We start from the raw sequence: 19,559 nt of genomic DNA on the forward strand, positions 1-19,559 counted from the left end.
GATAAATATTATATTCAAGGCTGTGTTGTTGTTAAGATTCTATTTCATCTTAATTCAAGGCCTATACATTGCACTTTATCGTATATTTGTTGCTGTTATTTAAAATCAATGAGTATCTAAAATTCTTGGACTGTACGGAAAGTGTATGGATACGTTACTAACATATATTTTATTTAGACGTACACCAAAGATCCATACATCCACATCTTAATACATAAAACATAATCTCAAATTATTAAAACTAACGTTATAAAATTTTAACGTCATCCCTTTTCTTGACGAATCTTAGTATGTTGTTAATAAAAAAAAAACTATCATTTTTATCGCATCTTCATCTTATCACATTTGATCAATGTGTTCAACGTTAACAATGCTTTTAAATTTGTCGAAACAATCAAGTCATCTATGTGTTTAATATATTCTGTGATCAATGTATGCTGTTTAATAAACATTTATACGCATTAATTTTATAAAATGTTAAAAATATTGTGGTCAATAACTTCTGTTCAATCAATCTGATCAAAATGTTCAATTTGATCAATAGGTTCTATGTGAACAATTTGTTAGATATGTTAAATTTGATTTATGTTATCAAAATTATTAATGTGATTAAATTAAACATGATATTTAGTGAATCATTTGTATTGATTGCTGTTTGTTTTAAAAATTCTATCAAACAGACATTAATTTAACATATAATTTGTTAAAATGTTTATTAGTTACTAAAATGTCTGACTTAACTCTAAACTCATGAACCACAATATCATAATATACTTAAGTTCACATTAATCACATAACTAGATATATTAAGAATCTCTTTCAAATTTAAGTTCATTTTAAACCTTAATAACTTATTGTAGGTTATATTTCAAATATTGTCTAGTCCAAATGGCAAAGCTTCATTTCTGAACGAAATTAACCATGTCTAATATTATATACTTACAAATATAAATGAGTTACTAATTTACGATTAAGAGGCTTCGAATATGAAATACTAAATATAAGACAAATGGGTAATTACTATTAATAAACGATAAAAATATATATGTTTAGCATTTGTCATAATTTCAATTGCTTCTTGTATGTCTTTTCTGAACACGATGTCGTATTTTACGTATGTGATAAATCGAATAAAGAATTATACTCTCTACCTTTTGTCCGAGTTAAGTCGTTGTAAGCTAATTTTAATTTAAAAATTCAATTTACTACTATTCATGTCATAAAACAGTAAACGCATTTAACATATTTTTTCTTTAAAAAAAAAAATTATTTTCCATTTTGAGAATAATTCGAAATTGGAATACTAGTAGAACGTATCGGGGTTCGATAGAGTTGAAAAGCAATTATACTTTGAGAGAGATTGATCTCGGAAACGTTCGGCGTTCGGATACGGCTTGCTTTTATACATTTACAAGAATCATACTTGCATTTAAATATGGACACTTATAAACTTTTACAAGAAGCTCGTTAACAAAAGCGCAATGTTTTATGTCTACATGTACCTATTTCTGTCTGTATTATTACCTGTAAGGGTCGGATTTTTCTAAATATAGTCGATTGCCTTTACTTCAACCTAACACTCCTAAGGTTTCAATCAAACGAGAACTTTTTCTTATGAAAAAACTATTATAGACTTTGTTCAGTAAAGAAATTTCCAAATAACACGTAAAGTTAAAACGTAATAAATTATTAATACACATATTTGTTATATTTCAAAGTTAAAAAAAAATATATCAGGACAATCGAATATTTTAGCAAGTTACGATAACGAAGTAAATTGCAGTTTTGTATTAAATCACGTCAACCGTTCACATTTATAATTACGTACCAAAAATCATATTAAATGACTTAGATTATTTTTATTCTAGTGTACATACATACATACAAATATGTAAGCCATCGCCTAAGGCGTTAAATAAACATAAAAAAAATTACATTCTTAAATAAACACAGTTGACAAGGCTATAAATATAACGATAAGTGTATAACTAATTTTTTTATTTATTTCTTTATATCTTTATTAATTTATTAGAACTTTTTACCACCAACAAATATGTACATTGGGAGACAAACATTAAAATGTTACTAAAATATGTATTATGTATATTAAAATGTGCAGTTGATTTGGTCTACATGAATACATGCCTATAATAAGTACAATATTATTCGCATTAAATGCATTAATTTCGTAATTCCCTCAAATAATATTTGTTAATTCCGAAACATCAGTAAGCACGGCAACTATAAAACGACATCTATTTAATTAACTTGCATTATATTAGTAATTATGTATCGAAATAATATTTCAGTGAAACCGTTGATTACACTTAATAGCTATTTAAAATTTACACGTCTACTTTAATTTGTTAATTGAAATGTCATCGAATTGCAATAATTAATGTCAACAGGCGATAGGTGGTCAATAAAATTACATACAATTAACATTGAATAAACAGACATCAACGAGAATCATGACCATCATATTGACATTAATTATTATTGAATTAAATGCTTTGCAACTTAGGAATGTTTTAGATTTTATTATAATTCATGATATTTCATGCCCAGGGCGATTATTAAGATGATTAATGTGTGTCAATAAATAAATCAATCTCAAAAATTATACTTAGACACTTCAACGCGTACAATAAATTTCTGCTTGTAAAGAATGACGTAGGATGTGACGTAATTATTTAGGTCTTTTCTTAATGATTCTTCTATAAACAATTAAGAATAGATTTTAAGCTTCAATTTATTAATGATGCTACAAATTTTTGATTAGGATACAATACAATATATATACAAAAATATACATACATATGTACAAAGAATATATCATTTAGTTATCAATAAAAATGTACAAGCAAGCTGACTTTATAAAGGCTTATTGAAGAACTATTAAACATTCTGTTCTAGAATTCTAGACAGTCTAGATCTAGATATATGTAAATTTTGTAACAGTATGAAAGTCTACAAACCTGCCCTACTTTCAGTAACTTCGGATTGCATTTACAAAGCTCTTTCCGTTATAAGTGGCGTTAAATTATTTTCATCTCACAAGACTTTTCTGGAGCGCTGTTGTTAGGAATAAATATTTGAACACTAAACAATAATCCGCTCTCCTCTAGCTCAGTCGTCTATGTTTTTAATTACGATACATTTTATTATAATTTTCATATTAGGTACGTTGTAAATAAAATTTTCGTGTAACGTTATTCGATTTAAGGAATTTACGGATAAATAGCTATATCTTTCACTTACTTATTTATAAAGAAATATTTTTATTTAAAATCGAAAAAAAAAATTACTTCAGCGATTTTATCAGACTATAACTCAAGCGTTAAATCATTATATTCGATTGTAAAAAATATGAACAAAATCCTGGTAATCTGATGTTTGTATAAAAAAAAATGCCATAAATTTAAATGTAACAAAAGCGAAAGTTTACCAGAACACCGTATACATAAACCATGACCAGTTTCGTGTTTAAAATACTATAAGAATTGATCGTAACGTTACAAGCAAACGTTGCACGAACACCATAAACGCTAAATTGTATCGATATCTCCACGCGACTTAAAATTATACATTGTCATATAATTATAAGCCCTAAATAAAGAAGAATAAAGTGCAAAATCGTATAAGTATTTCACACAACAAGAGCAAGTTTTAGCACAATACGATTATCAAGTCAAGTTTTAAACTTGTTACAGTTTATATATAAAATCACAAACATGAAACGACCCGTCGATAAACAAGTCAGGATACGTCTACTGTCGTCAGATATTATTCATTAGATGTTAATTATATATCGTAAACTACCTACTTAACAGGATTTAAATAACTATGGAATATTTTTTGGATTTAAGTCTCATATACGAGTACTTTGTATATGAAAACTTTTATGATATTTTGCTGTAATCCGACTTACATGAAAACAAGGATCACGTCAAATAAAATCAAGTCAAATTCAAATAAGTGTGCCCTAAATCATCTCCGAATATAAAACAAAATGTGTTTTGAGAGCAATAAAATATATTTTTATTGTAAAGAAATACATATAACTATTGATTTTCCGGCTGAAAATAGAAACAATTGTACAGTAAGATTCATTTCATATGTACTAGTTTTATTAATGGTATAGGAATAAATTAACTGAGCAAATAATTTTTGCAGAGGCACAAAAATACTGATTCCCATTACCAGATTCCAGCCTTTCATCTTGAGTCCAACTCCGGAAATGCTAAGACTTATTTCTTGTATACACAAGAAGCTACCTCAAATGCCTAGCTTTTTGCCATTTTAACTACTCCGTTTTAGAAATAAATTGTTGGGGTATTTCGACCTGTGATCTCGATACTCAAGAATAATTTGTATAATCTTATAAATGGTTCAAGTAAGAATCGTCAATATTTGCGGATAGTGAACAGATTGTCATTAATTAAAATCTGCATATTTTTGAAATAGGTTCTTGAAAGATAAACTGTCAATGCTTCGTATGTAGTTTGCAAACAAGGACTAAGAATATATTAAGGAAATTGTTCTAAACTAAGAAGCTGACGCTGCAACGATCCTGATTGAGTAATGACTCACCTCAAAAAAGGTCCTTTGTTTCCCTCGTTTACATAAACAAATTTTTCCGCGTAAACCATTTTGAAGTATATTTTGCCGCACTCGCGTGTTAAAATCAGTAGGTACTTTCAAGAAAATATATCAATGCCTAATTTGTTAAGAAATAAATATTTTGTTTGTTATTATTTTGATTAATAAAACCTGAACTAGATGACATTTTAATAATATTAGAGTTGAAATTTGGCAAGAGCTCATCAAATCCATAAAAAAAATGTTAAATAATAAAAAACTAAAATTATTTTTTTTCTTGATAAGAATTTCGAATTAACAAAACTGTTTCGAAATATCACACTGTTTGTGTAAAATTATTACGATCCAAAAACAATACTTATTTAGCAATGAAAGATAAGCAATTTGAGCAGGTATTTCCTTTTGTAGTTAGGAATATTCAAAAGCTCAAGCCCGTACTGATACATACCATTAATTAGATACATACATATAGATTAGAAAGTAGATACACAAGATTCAATTAAAGCGAATTTGATAAACTAGTCCAACTCAAATTAAAACGGTACGTATAGACGTATTTATTTCTGTATAAGGTTGACCAAGTTATACTTGTTTAAAAACAGAAATTCCTTTTTTAAATATCAAACGAATATAAATAACACTACAAATTAATTTAATAAATCAAGTCTTATATTACAGTTACTATTAAAAGCAATCTAACATATTAATAAAATTGTAATTACAAAAATATATAGACGATCTGTTTATCAAATATCATTAGATTCTGATGAGATTAAATTAAAGCGCCTTATGTGATCAAAAAGCAATGTTTATCCCACTTCAACAAAATTAATCTGTCACGTGTTACAAATAAGCCGAATTCCGAATACATTTTTAAGACATTGCAAAAGATACCGTTCTCTTTTTTTACGGTTTAATTACGTGGATATTGTGAACTCAATTTGTTTGAATTACTTTTGCAATATATACAATAATGAAAATATTTTAAGACACATTTCAGAATATCTAGATATAAAAATTTCGTACACTTTCTTTTTTTTTATTACATAAATTTATATGATCACAAATAGGTTTTAATTGAATAAAAGTATTCGTTGTTAAAAAAATATAGGAAACCTCAAACCAGAAAACGACTTTATAAACACGTTAACAACTACGTAGTCGGAATCCCCCAAAATTCTAGCAATAAGAATTGTTATTTAAATTACTTAATACTGCATACTTCTTACATGCAAGTTTAAATTCAATGTAATAAAAAAAAATTTCTTTATTATATAACATACGTAACAAGCAATTAAAAATAATATTAAATTTAGTACACGTCTTTTTATAGTTCAAAAAATATTTTACGATTGTTACGTTTCTGTTGAACTCGCCAATATAGTCTCTTTCGAAAGCACAAAGCAACGTAACTTTTATATATCTTTGTTTAAATGAATCGTAACCGCGTTTTTAAATGTATTTATTAATTAAGAAAACATTTGATAATAAAATAGAACTGTTATAGCCACTGAGATATTTGCAATTGATTAAAACTAAATTGCTTTCGAATCAAAAACTCTCGAGATTTAAGCTATTTCAAATATTCACAATTAGGAATCTTTTAAAACTCTGTGATAAAATTTCGTAATAAATGATGCAAGTTAGTTAAAAAAAATCTCTTCTAAAGCTAAACCACTATAAGATTCATACAATGTGACTTCAAAGTTATTAAATATGAGTTATACTTTTTATTTTTCTTGTACATTATATAATATGTAACCGAATATATATATATTTTCTTTATGATGCATAAGATCAGATTGGAATGTACAAGAAAGTTTTGTTTAAAAAATGATATGAAAGATTTTGCGAGTACAAATTTAGGATGAAACTATGATTCTAGGATATATTCACACAATTTTATTATCTTAAATATTAAGTTTCGATTAATTTACAGCAATCAGGTAACAGAAAATGATAAATAACAAGACCAACTGTGAACTTACTTGTTACTGTACTGTACTGTAGGGTAATGGAAAAGCCGGGAAAATGTTAAAAAAAAGTATAAATTTCGCTTAATATATAAAAATCATTTAATTAAATAAATTTAATATTTTTTATTAATAAACGTTGATTAAAACATGTCGTTCAACTTTCAAGGCTCGAAATTTAAAATTGCTTACGATTTTTTCAATACATATTTACGTGTAAATTAAAAAAAATATATAAACCCTATAACAAAGGATACTTTCGATTATGCAACAAAAAATAATTGTGACGCATGTCAAAACCCAATTAACGCGTACATGTAAAGTTACGATTAAAACAGAAATTAAAAACGATGCCGATCCCTTCTATGAATTTTATATTTTATAGACGAAATAAATGAAATTGAAGTTGTAACACTAAACGATTTTTAACACGGAATGAGTTGGACAGTTTTGACGGCGAGCTGTTGTCGTGACTGTTTTAATAGTAATTCGTTTTTTTTATTTTTTTCAATTCGAAGATATTACTAGGAATTTAAATGAAACTAATATTATTCGGATATACTACGCGTGCTTTATTTTTGTAAAAAACTACATACTACCGACGTTTCGGTTTTCGGTTTCGGGCACATCTCGTCTGCCCGTGATCACGGTTGCTGAAAAGTAACCGAAACGTCGGAAATAAATAACCCTCGCCAAAGTCTTACAATTACATCGAATTACTCGGAATTTAATAATATATTGTTAACAAACGGTCATAAAATATTGAGCAGTGTTTACAGATTAAAATGAAACTCTGATTTAAATCAGTACAAACACGCGTTCAAAGATTAAATTTCTAAGCTAGACCACATTATATCACAATACGTTAAGTTGAATGACGGTCAAAATAATTTTTAAAATATTTTCTGATGCTATAGAAATAATCTTTATATTCTGGTTGCTAATTTCGTATCAATAATAGTATATGCGAATTTCGTATACCTAAAATTTTATAAAATTTGTAGAAAAAAAAATTAAAATAAATAAATATGAGAAAGGACACGAGGGTAATGGTTTGAAACATGGCTGTTTGAAAATTGTTCAAATATAAATATTTCAAATAATAATAAAAAAACCGAAACAATTGAAGTGTTTTTTTTTTAAACATATAAAATCGTTTACGAACAAACAAAGTCATTTTGACGCATATACCATACAATTATAAAAACTTGTACATAACTACACTATGCTTGTATGTAACTCCAAAATCAACCGCATTCCCATATCTTCAAATGACATTGCAAAAGTTATAATTTGTTAACGCTATGCTATTTACAGATCACTTAAAAACCCATCCATCTCACATAAATTTCATAACAACCAAAGGTTAAGGTTAAAATCAATTAATAAACGTGTTTGCATATATTTTTGTCTAGCACGTAGTATATTTTGATGTGTGGCAGATGATACTTTAGAGTAGCTACACTCACAGCGGATAAAAAACAAGGTAACTCTGATAAAACATTTAAGTTTATGATAAAAAATCATCTCAATTAGCCTTCGACCCAGTCATTTAGCCTTAGGAACTAAACACGCTTTAAACTGAGCACGATGATAAATACCTTGAAACTAATATAGATGTAAGTACATTCTTACCACAAATTCGCATTTCGAACTAAATATGTAGAATTTCCAGTATATAATTCATAAATCCATATACACGGTAACAAAGTGAATAAAATAATAAAAATCTAATTGCTATCTGCGTTGAGATTGACTAACAAATTTGTGGTGATTACTTGGTCAAATAAACGTTCCCTCATAAATAAATATGAATACACCAACATAGGAATAGACTTTCACATTAATATTAAATTTATTAACATGTATGAGAAAGTCCTAACACAACTCCTAAATTCTAATACTCTTGCTTTTAAAAATTATGTACAAGGATTTATTTTTTATTATTACTCTATCTATAATCGACTATTTTCGTTTGTATGTTAATTGTTGAAATTAAATTTAGTTATACGTAACTCTGATAAAATTTCGATTTTAGTGAACAATTTTTTTTAAATCAAAAGTTAATATTTTTACAGAATATATATTAATTTGTATATTGTTAGAACCAAACCATGGCATTTTTAAGAATAAAGTACTTAAAATGCCTTATAATAAATTTTACAAAGTACAATTTTCTTTTGACCATCAGCACACTTTATTGCAATATTTCTTTCAATACATGTTTCTCTTTTGGTTTAATTTTTATTGATCTTCCTTTTTTTGTATTATCATCTTTTGTAAGACATGTCAAGTCTTTGATACTGGCTGGTGAAAATAAGAAGTTACATTCCATGAGAAAAAAATAGTGAAATGTCAAATATTTTAAAACCAGATTATATGGTGATACAAAAGCAACGAAAAATTAACATTAAAATCATACTTCCTAATGTAAATTTTCAGAAAATTAAAATAGTTTAAACTTATTTATATTTAGAAATACCGTTGACTTCTTTCCGGTCTAATATTTCACTATTATTTGGAAAATTTATGACAAAATTTAATGAAAAAAAAACTATGTTAGTTTGAAACAAAAATATATCGTATGAAATCCCTCGCAATGGAATCTGTGACGTCACGCGGCTATTACATGAACTAGGGAGTCGTTTGAAGGGAGACAAGCAACTTTTACTGTATCGACCTTCGAATGTGTCAAAAATATTATATTTTGCAATATATTTTATTATATGTATTAAATAAGCTTTATTTTATTATTAATTATTTTTATATAACAAATATAAACTAGTTTTGATGAGTTGAACATTATGTAATATATTTTATCTGTGAACAATATTTTTGAATCTCATGCGACTATATTCTAATAATTTATGATAAAAATAATACCTAAGCATACCATCTATTACAGTTCATTCCTTGACAGAACAATATACTATTATTTTCACTACAATTAACTCATATATTTTTTAATATCGTAAAATAAATGGAGGCCTCAAAAGTTGTATAACAAATTCTTAACAGTTGTCTCTAATTCTGACGTAAGTGTTTTTGATATTCAAATCTATAGCGTCTTGGAATATGATAAAGACCAATATTGTATAATACGTATGTTAATTATAATTTTGTTATAAACCACACTACATTGTCGTTTCAAGGTCGTTGATACACAATATCGACATGAATCCGATACTAAAATGCGGTGATCATATCGATTCAAATGACTTTTTGACAATATAATAAGGATATTATTTAAGTTAAAATGTTTTTAAAATGTGAAATTCATCAAGTTCTACAATTCACATACATCATTTCTAATTAATATTTCTGTATTGTTTATATTCAACATTTCAAAAGGATTAAGTCTTCAATTTGACAATCTATAGTCTTTTTTTTTTGTTCATTGGAAAGTTATTTTTAAATAACCACAAATGTACATATTATATACATATACATTGTACATACATGTGTACATGTATATTGTAAAGATCGATATAATACAACAGTTAAAGAAAAAATTGTGTTGTTGAAACGGGATAGTAGTTTGTTTTAAAAAATTTACACAAATGTATTAAATGTTTAATACTTTTTTTTTAAGTATAAAGTAAAATAAAATTTCACTCATTACCGTATTCAAGTTCACAAGTAAATTATTTGTCAAAAACGTCGCCAAATGTATGGAAAAACAAATAAAACCGTCAAACTTTCTCTATTTCAACAAAGATCGGTTACGTCAGAGTGTCAGTGTAAATTTTTTTGTTTTTATTGCGGAATGTGGATGTTCTGTCAACTGAGCGATAGGAAGTGTTATTACGGTTTACGGATGTACAGCCAAAAATGTCGAATCACTGTTCTCAAGTTTTGATGGACTTTTTAAAATGACACGAGAAGTCGGGAGATTGATTACAAAATGCAACCATACAAGTAAACAACATTGAAATAAACAGAGCGTATTGTTTGCTTAAAAAAACAGGATTGTAAAAGTATTTTATGTTTGATTCAACTTGGGAGCGTCGATTCCCATGGTAGTGAATAAAATATTGAACGGAGCTATTTATATAGTCATTGAATTTTTTTTTGTTGAAGTTAGATATTTCGCAACTTTATTAACAAAACGTTACAAAGTCACTTAGAGGTCAAGTATAAAAACACTGGCTGTATTTTAATGTGACAGTTTTTTCGTACAAAATGTCATTTCTATTGTAATATTTAAATTTAAATATATCACTTAATTTTTTTGCATTTTATTACAATATTGCTGAAATCTTTTCGCTTTTTATTGCCACTTAATTTATTTTTATTTGTTTGTTGCATAAAGCTTAATTATGAAACAATAAATATGTAAGTGTCAATGACTCATATTTGAAATTCTTACGATCAATATTCAGCAATCATCGCACTAATATTGTAAATTACACAATTTTTAGGATGTATTGATGTTGGTAGATCTTTCATTCAATAACTGCTAAACAAATTTTGATAAAGCTTTACAGTAAAATATCTAAGAAATTGCAATAATAGGATGTCAGTTATTTTGGAATTAAGTGTAGTTCAAACAGAATCATGGTATAATAGTTGTATTGTGTGTCGTACACAGTATATGAAATCGTGTGACATAGGCTACAAATGACATTTCTGGTTGACTGTCATATGTGTAGTTTTATGATACGTAATACATTTCTGTGCAATACCAATTTCGAAGTTCACACGGCAGAAGTCATGGTCAGAAACTAGTTTAATATATATTGTTTTTAATCATGGCAATCTTAAAAAATATTAGCAAGCTGAATATCCAAAAAGTAATTTTCTCTTATACAAAAGAAACCATGTGACCTCCAAAGATTTTATTTCAGATATCATCAAATTATCTAATTTCTACCTACAATAGTAGTTAGGTATATAGCGTGAATAAAGTCATGGCATACAAAAAACAGTATTTAAAAAAAATAGACCTTTTTTTGTAAACCTGTACAATATATATAACATATATATAATTATTACAAAAAAAATACCTATATAAATATATACAATAGTTATTCATACCGTAGATTGATCCTTGACACGGATGTAGGCAGCGTCTCCACTCTCATGCAATTTTCGCGGTCTGGTTGTTTAAATATTTATTTTGTAATTAGGTCTTTTTTATTAAGAAACGTATACGTAATTAAACTTACTCTGCCAACATACATAAACCAAACAGCTCATTATTTATAATATTAAATTGTGAACGGTAGACAGACAGGTGAAAATGAATCTGTTAACTTTGAAGTTCTTCAATGACTTTCTAAAAAACAATCGTGAACCTAAATAATTACGAACACATCAGAAATAAGATCGGCATCTAAGTTTATAACTTGCGACCTTAAAAATAACCTTATATCAGTAAAAATAAGATGCTTTATAAATTAACACCTTAGCTGCGGAATAGTTGATAGAAAAAAATTAAAGCCAGGTGTATGTATAATCTATGACAGAAGTCTCCTCTAACAAAAATACATAATGTTCTTGATCTAAGTACATCTAGAATAAAGAGATATTAACCTTAAAAAATGACGTTTTATTATTAATAAATAAAAAAATATCGAAGCTACAATAAGACTTTTTAAATAATTGAAATTTTTAAATTATGACATAATATATATATATACATATATTCTATATATATATATATACTTCAAAACTTTAATTTACTTAAACTAAAATATTAAAAAAACTGTATCCATTACTCTCAAGAAAATAACTATGACATTTTTTAATGCAGTTTAAAATAAGAATTTATAGAAAACAAAAGAACTTTATGTCCTTGAAAGGACATTGTATTTCGTTTACTTTTTATACTTATTAGTGACTTATGTCCAAAATAAAACTTTTTTCATTGTTTTATTTTTAATCAATTTATGCACACTTTTAAATTTAAAAAAATAAGTTTTTTATATTAGAGTTCTTCTGATACTTTTAAATCAATTTCAAAGTTTCACCTTGACTGAGTAAGGAAAATCATTAAGTTATTCTAAAGTTCTATAAGAAATTAATAAAATTTTAGATTCAATAAGCATTTTTATTAAGTTTTTCTTATTAAACAAGTTCACGGATATAATCAATTATTAAAACCACATTGACAAAAATGTTAAACAGATAATTAATTATCGATGTTACTGGCAGCTTAACATGTTTTAGACTATGTTTTGTGAGGCCGTCTTAAAAATAATTTAATGAATAAAAATGTTTCTATAAAAAAGGTAGCATTTTAACCGTCACAAAACACAAAATTCAGTATTATATTTGTTTAACATCTTAATCTGAAGACACATATCTATGTTATCTTACTTTTATGTTAAATTTGCATATACATACTTCTTAATATATCTACAATGCATTAACTCGTTTTCGAGAGAGAAATCACTCAGTTGTGTCACTGAAAGTAAAAGTAGTAAACGGCTCAAGTCGAAACACGATAATATACACTATATCAGACATAAATTATATAATTCATAAATAAACACCTGCCTATTTTTTATGTGACGTAAAAAAAAGTAAAGAAAGTTCATTTTATAAGAATTAATTCATGAAATATTGTTTACTCCTCAAGTCATGCAAATGTATGTCATTTATGAAATTAGAAATAATGCTATTTAAAATCAATATAATCTATAAGTATATTAATAATGGTTCCTGGTATTTTTTATTACTTACAAAATAAATGTTTCATGTAATAAATAAATAAGGTATCATATATACCAGGGTACAAAATCTTTAAATTTTAAATTTAGACCATCACTGCATTAAATAGAAGAAAACCGACAACGAATAATTTTATAGAGTTCTAATAATTCGTTTGAAAGTTATAATTTCTCAAGTTTTTCATAGCACAGTAAAAAATAAATATAAAAAAATGCTTAAAAAACTGCTAAATAGAAATAAATTTTATATCTCACCGACATTGCCTGGCTTCTGGGCATTAGCTAGTAAAACCAGCGATACAATGACGAAAACACTCGATAAATTTTTATGAACGAACATTTTCTTAATTAAAAAAAAAATAAAACAAAAAATGTCCAATAAGTACGAATTACGAATTACAAAAAAAAATGTATTTAATAATTCAAATTTAGAAACTCGAATTCATTTTGTCGTGCTTTCGACCGCGATCGGTGGGCGCGTGCGATGCCGCCTTTGAAAACTGTTTACTGATGAGAGCGCTAGCGCAGGTGTGCGTTGAAAGACCGACGCGTCTAGTTGGTCCTTTAATAGCTGGACATCGAGTTATTATCATAATTTTTATATTAATGTTACTGTATTACTGTTTTTCATATATTATCATATGCCAAAAGTTATGTTTACGAGATTTATGGCAAACCTAACGTGATTTTGGAATTCAATAATGAGTTGGTATAAAAATATTAAAAATTATATTTTTGGTAGGTATAACCTGCTTTTACTTTGTTCACCATTATTGGAATATATTTACCCACCTACATATATCATTTGTCTGTACTTTCGACGATATCTTTTAATTTTTAAATAGTAGGTATGTAATAGTTTTTTTTTTTATGGTATGCATTACTGATTAGTGGATGGGATTGGAGATTGTAAGATTAAAACAATGAAGGTTATTCTTCACCGTTATTCATAATGGATATCATCTATAAATATTTATTTTAACATCTACTTCTTAAGTCATTTTATTAAATGGAAAAATTTTAAATATTTATTTATAACTAGATTGACTAGTTACTATTTTTTCATAACAATTTTAGGAATTATTTATTTCTTATATTACTTGTTCTGTTGTTGTTGAAATTATTGTTGTTGAATTCTAGAATATAGGAGGATAATATCATAATTTAAAATTTTAAGAAGCCTCAGTGATTATTTTATATGACACAATTTAAAGTGGATTATTAAAAAATATAAATATTTATTTATTTTCAAGGAGCTAGGTATGATAATCTGAATACTTAAACAGTGTAAATAATTCATTAATTTTATTTAAAAAAATGCATAAAAAAATAACAATAAATTTCATCTTGTATAATGTAATAAATATTCCTCAGTTTACTTATAACTTATGTATTTCCCATGTGTTTCGTATGCAATGCATTTTTTATTATTTTATTTCTATACATTCCCGAAGTTTAGATTACTTTACAGGAATTATGATCATGGACAGACGAGATGAAAGTGTCTGTGTGTTAGTCTAGTATACACTTGCAACCAGTGTAGCGGGTACCGTTAATTATGTTTGGTGCGTAACTGTAAGGTATGTAAAGTAAGTTCCGTATGATGGAAAATATTATGTCATTTATTCCTTTGTAAGACTCATATAAATATATTATTTATAACTAACTAGACCTATCTCAAAGGATATATTATGCAATATAAGTGTATATCTATATTCAAATTAGTCTGCTTTCTATATTCAAATTAGTTAATACTAAATAAATGTCCTGCCTACCATTTTATTTTATTTTTTTGACACCATACAAAAAATAAATAATTTAATGGATAACAAGAAAGAACCGGACACATCGATGTACGAAAAAAATGGCAAAAGTATAGAACTACACATTTAGTTAAGTATTTTGTTGCAGGCACTGTTATTGAAATTTTGATGATGATAGAATTTGTAAAATAATTAGAAGCCCAATTTTGTTGAATGGTTGATATTAGTGTTAGTATAGATATTTCTTTTGATATTATTTAAAGTCATACTAACAGTACGTACTAGGTGTTCGCCTTTCACCAAAGTTCCATTAAAATGAAAATATTGATGTCAAAGTTTTAAATGTTTACAATTTACATTTTTACAATACATTATGATGTATACTAGTCGACTAAATCTAAATAAATAAATTTCATGAAAATTTAATGTTGATAAGTATTTTGTAAAATTTTATAAGGATCACGGATTTTGGCATTTTATAATATCAACTATAAATAAGTAACACCGTTTATAGCCGAAATAGCTCAGTTGGGAGAGCGTTAGACTGAAGATCTAAAGGTCCCTGGTTCGATCCCGGGTTTCGGCAATTTACTTTTTCTCTAGATTTTTTTTATTATTCTTATTAACTGGAATTATTTAATGGAATTCTATATAATCGTGCTAATTATTAAACATTAAATAATAGTTTGTAATGTTTTAATAGTTTTTAACTAAACATAAATTGTTATGAATTAATAATAATTACAACTACGTGAATACTACTAATACTACGTGAATGTGTCTTTTATAGAATGTAATAAGTATAGAGAAAAAAAATACAAACATTTGTCATTCCTAAACGAATTTAAATTATACAACCTATTTAATTGTTTTAATAGTGTTTCAACTGTTCATGCATACTTATAAAAAACAATATGAGTGAATTTGGTAATATGTTTGTGAAATTAATTAATTTGAATTTATTATCACTTACACTTACTTTGAATTTTGATAAACTTTACTAAGAAAAAGTAGTGTGATATCTGTCATTTCTAAACCAATTATTATATCTGTGGCTAATTCGAAACATCATCTTGAGGTTCAAGAATCAAGTCTAGAATTTTAACTTTTCAAACGTCAGTATTCTGTACTTCACTTTTCAATGCAATTACGAATTAGAAATATCTTTTTCTTCGATTTATGGTTCCTTTTGAGTGTTAAGTGCTAATTACATAACAGTTTAGTTTATAATATGTCCGGTTTTACCGAAAATGCGTTGATTCGAAAGTTACAGGAACTTAATTCAAGTCAACAAAGTATACAAACATTATCACTATGGCTAATACATCACCGTAAACATCATGCCGCTATTGTTAAAACATGGTATAAGGAACTTCTGAAAGGTAAATACAGTTAATATACATGGAGTTTATTCACAGTTAAATCACAAAGTACTAAGTAACATCTACTTACTTGCGTTTGGTTATGTTTAAAAAATAATTTTATTGAATTTTTTTTGTTCACATTCGTTTTATATAATTTTTATCTAACAAGTATAATAATAGAAATAAAGGAAATACATTATTGAGTTCTTAAAAACCTAACCTATAAATCGTGATTCTAGCTAAAGACAGCAAACAAGTAACGTTTATGTACCTAGCTAACGATGTTATACAAAATAGTAAGAAGAAAGGTCCGGAATATGGCAAAGAGTTTGGGGCCGTGTTAATAGATGCACTGAAGCACATGGCAAAGACTGGTATCAATGCAAAAACGAAACATGCACTACATAGAATATTAAATATATGGGAGGAGAGGGGTGTGTATGAACCGGAAAGAATACAGGAATTCAAGGTTGCTGGTAGGTACATTAACACTCAAAATCATCAGGTCATTTATACATGATGACAAATATGTATATACAAATTAATGTAAACATTTTAGTTGATCCAAATGATACTGAAGTTACGAATGCTAAAAGAAAGGCTGTTGATATAGAAACAAAAGACAATGTAAAAAAATCTAGGCAGGAGGAGAAGACGAGGCAAAAAGAACATAAAGAAAGAAGAAAAAGTGATTCTAAACTTGAATCAAAGGCTGGTTCTGATGGACATAATGACAATCATTCAAGCAGCCCTAAGACACCACCAGGCGATCCGCCGGAACCTGAAGAACTTATCAAGGTATAAACTTTTATATATTTGCATTATAAATATAAAAGTCACCCCTGTTCCAAACCCAGAGATACTTATTAGAAATTTTGATAAATTCTTCATATATAGAAAAAATTAATATATGTGCTGTAATTGTTACATCCATATTTCCAGGCCCTACTGGAACTTGAATCCAGTGCTTCAAGCGATGAAGCTGTCCGAGAACGTATCGCCTCCCTCCCCCCAGAGGTTTCCGAAGTGCAATTATTATCTAAGTTAGAAGGTAATTTAGTTACACAGATAAAATATTCAATGTGTGTACCTGGTATAATAAATGTTGGACAAAGATTACTGTTTTATTTTTCATCAATAAAAATAAAATAAAAATCTCATGCACCAAAACACCTTTTATTCTCACAATTTTATTTTCAAATACCCTCAAAATTCCTTTTCTTTGACACATAGATATATATTTTAATGTAAAAAGTCCTACCAAATTCCTTATTTTTTCTGTTTGTCACATTACACAATAGGCATGCGCATTACATTTTTTTTTTATAGTCTTAATTCTTCAACCATATCACATACACTTAATGTACACAAAAATATTTGATTGTAAAATATTCATATATACTATGTCATAATATACACCATTCTAAAATGAATATATGATTTGTTTATAGATAAAGAATCAGCTCTAAGTCTTAGCGCTGTAGTTAATTCAGCAGTAGAATTACTGGCCGAGTATAATTTAAGACTATCCGAAGAATTGGAGAAACGGCGAAAGGTGGCAACCATGTTAAGGGACTTTGAACAAGCACAGAGGGAACTTGCAAAGAAAGCTGAGGCTACCTTAGAGGTATGTTTTATTAAATGATTATTCAATGATTTTTGTAGAAAATCTCTGAAATTATTCTCTATTTTTAAATACAGTTTATTATTTACTCTATTAAAGAAGTTTTCTTTTGAAATGAGGTTAGAATGTCTTCTACGAATTACACTGTCAAGATTTAATTTAAAAAAAATAATATTCTGTATTGTTACAGTTTTTGCATGACTTACAAATAACTTGGAAATTATTAATTTTTTTGTTTATTAACACTCAATAATATTAGTTAATGAGACTTTTTTAACAATTGTTTTATTTTGAAATTTCTGCTCATTTTTAAACACTTTATTGCCACATGATCATTAAATGTCTATTAGTTTCCTGTAATGTTTTTGGAAAGACCATAATTCTTAATTATTTGTTTTATAATAATGATATTAGATACTGGAAATTTATATGTTAAAAGATAGTTGTTTAAAACAAAGTCATTAATTCAGTTCTAGACAAAAAAAATTGGTGTGCACTTTGATCATATTATTTCACGAAGCTTAGATATTCCTATGTTATAAAACAATACTTTATTTTCCTTTTAAATGAAACTATGTTGTGTAAAAGGCGTTTTTTTCATTAAGTTAGATTTCTGATATTCACATAAAAACAAAAACTCCCATTTTGTCAGAATGTTTTTTTTTAATACTAAAATATAAAGAATTCAAGCCAAATATATTTTTATATGAATAATAGTTTACCTTAATCTTACTGAGACAAAGGCCAATGAAACATGGTAAGAAAATTAAACATATGTCTAGAGTTTGGTAAATAAAAAAATTCGTGGAAAAATAACAATATATTATGTTTAATCAGTCAAAAACGCTTTGTACTGTTTAATTACGTTAAGTCTCAAAAATGGTATCAACTTATAAGATTTTTGTACTATGTTACAATATTATGTATCTTTTTCTAGGAGTACAACATAAAACTTCAAAAAATCTACGAAGTGAAAGCCGAGGTGAAGTCTCATATAGAGAATTTGCCAGATGTTTCCCGCCTGCCTGATGTTACAGGAGGTTTGGCGCCCTTACCCTCCGCTGGGGACCTTTTCAGTGTTTGATACATGACAACTTACAGTTGACGCCGCTGACAGTTGGCAGTATTGACAGTTAACACGTAACAGTGGACTGTAACACCATCATAGCATAGAATAAAAATATTTTAATAATAATAAATATTTGTTATGTTTGCGTTTGAGTTTTTCTGATATATTACAAAAAAAAAACATTGTAATTTGTTTATTTGTATAATTGAATGATGTACGACACTATTAAAAGACCTTGTTATTATATATAAGGAACTTTAAACCAACTGCCTTCTGTAGTAAGCCATAAGACTATCAATAGTAAGTAGTGTTGCGTAGTTAAGGTACCGCAAAGCGTCATTGTGAATCCACATATATATTTATTTATTAAAATCACAAATCTTTGAAAATATATTCCTACCGATTATAAAATAAACAAATTGCGAATAGTTCTTATTATAACTTAAAGGCTTTGTTAGAGGTTATCACTTCAGGTTCGGCCGATCATATA

At 27.0% G+C, this 19,559-nt stretch overlaps 2 protein-coding genes and 1 non-coding gene across 4 annotated transcripts in view; 2 read left to right on the top strand and 1 right to left on the bottom strand.

Moving 5' to 3' along the window:
- The window catches only part of LOC116772625 (C-type lectin 37Db), a 41,246-nt gene extending 27,494 nt beyond the window's left edge, over window positions 1–13,752 (bottom strand). For both annotated transcript variants that reach the window (XM_061522250.1, XM_032664859.2), the window contains exon 1: window positions 13,505–13,752. In XM_061522250.1, the coding sequence (XP_061378234.1) occupies window positions 13,505–13,589 (85 nt within the window). In that variant the 5' untranslated portion in view covers window positions 13,590–13,752. The remainder of the gene's footprint in view (window positions 1–13,504) is intronic.
- Window positions 13,753–15,525: 1,773 nt separating this feature from the next.
- Trnaf-gaa (transfer RNA phenylalanine (anticodon GAA)) lies at window positions 15,526–15,598 on the top strand. Its single transcript has one exon. It is a non-coding gene; the product is annotated as a tRNA-Phe (tRNA).
- Window positions 15,599–16,073: 475 nt separating this feature from the next.
- Window positions 16,074–19,214, top strand: LOC116772565 (regulation of nuclear pre-mRNA domain-containing protein 1B). Its single transcript, XM_032664795.2, has 6 exons — window positions 16,074–16,394; window positions 16,616–16,852; window positions 16,936–17,174; window positions 17,319–17,427; window positions 17,828–18,003; window positions 18,938–19,214. Exons 1-6 carry the CDS (start codon window positions 16,244–16,246, stop codon window positions 19,082–19,084), a joined length of 1,059 nt encoding a protein of 352 aa, XP_032520686.2. The 5' UTR covers window positions 16,074–16,243; the 3' UTR covers window positions 19,085–19,214.
- The last annotated feature ends 345 nt before the right edge of the window (window positions 19,215–19,559 follow it).

The sequence above is a fragment of the Danaus plexippus genome, chromosome 12 (genome assembly GCF_018135715.1).
Source record: "Danaus plexippus chromosome 12, MEX_DaPlex, whole genome shotgun sequence".
Lineage (NCBI taxonomy): Eukaryota > Metazoa > Arthropoda > Insecta > Lepidoptera > Nymphalidae > Danaus > Danaus plexippus.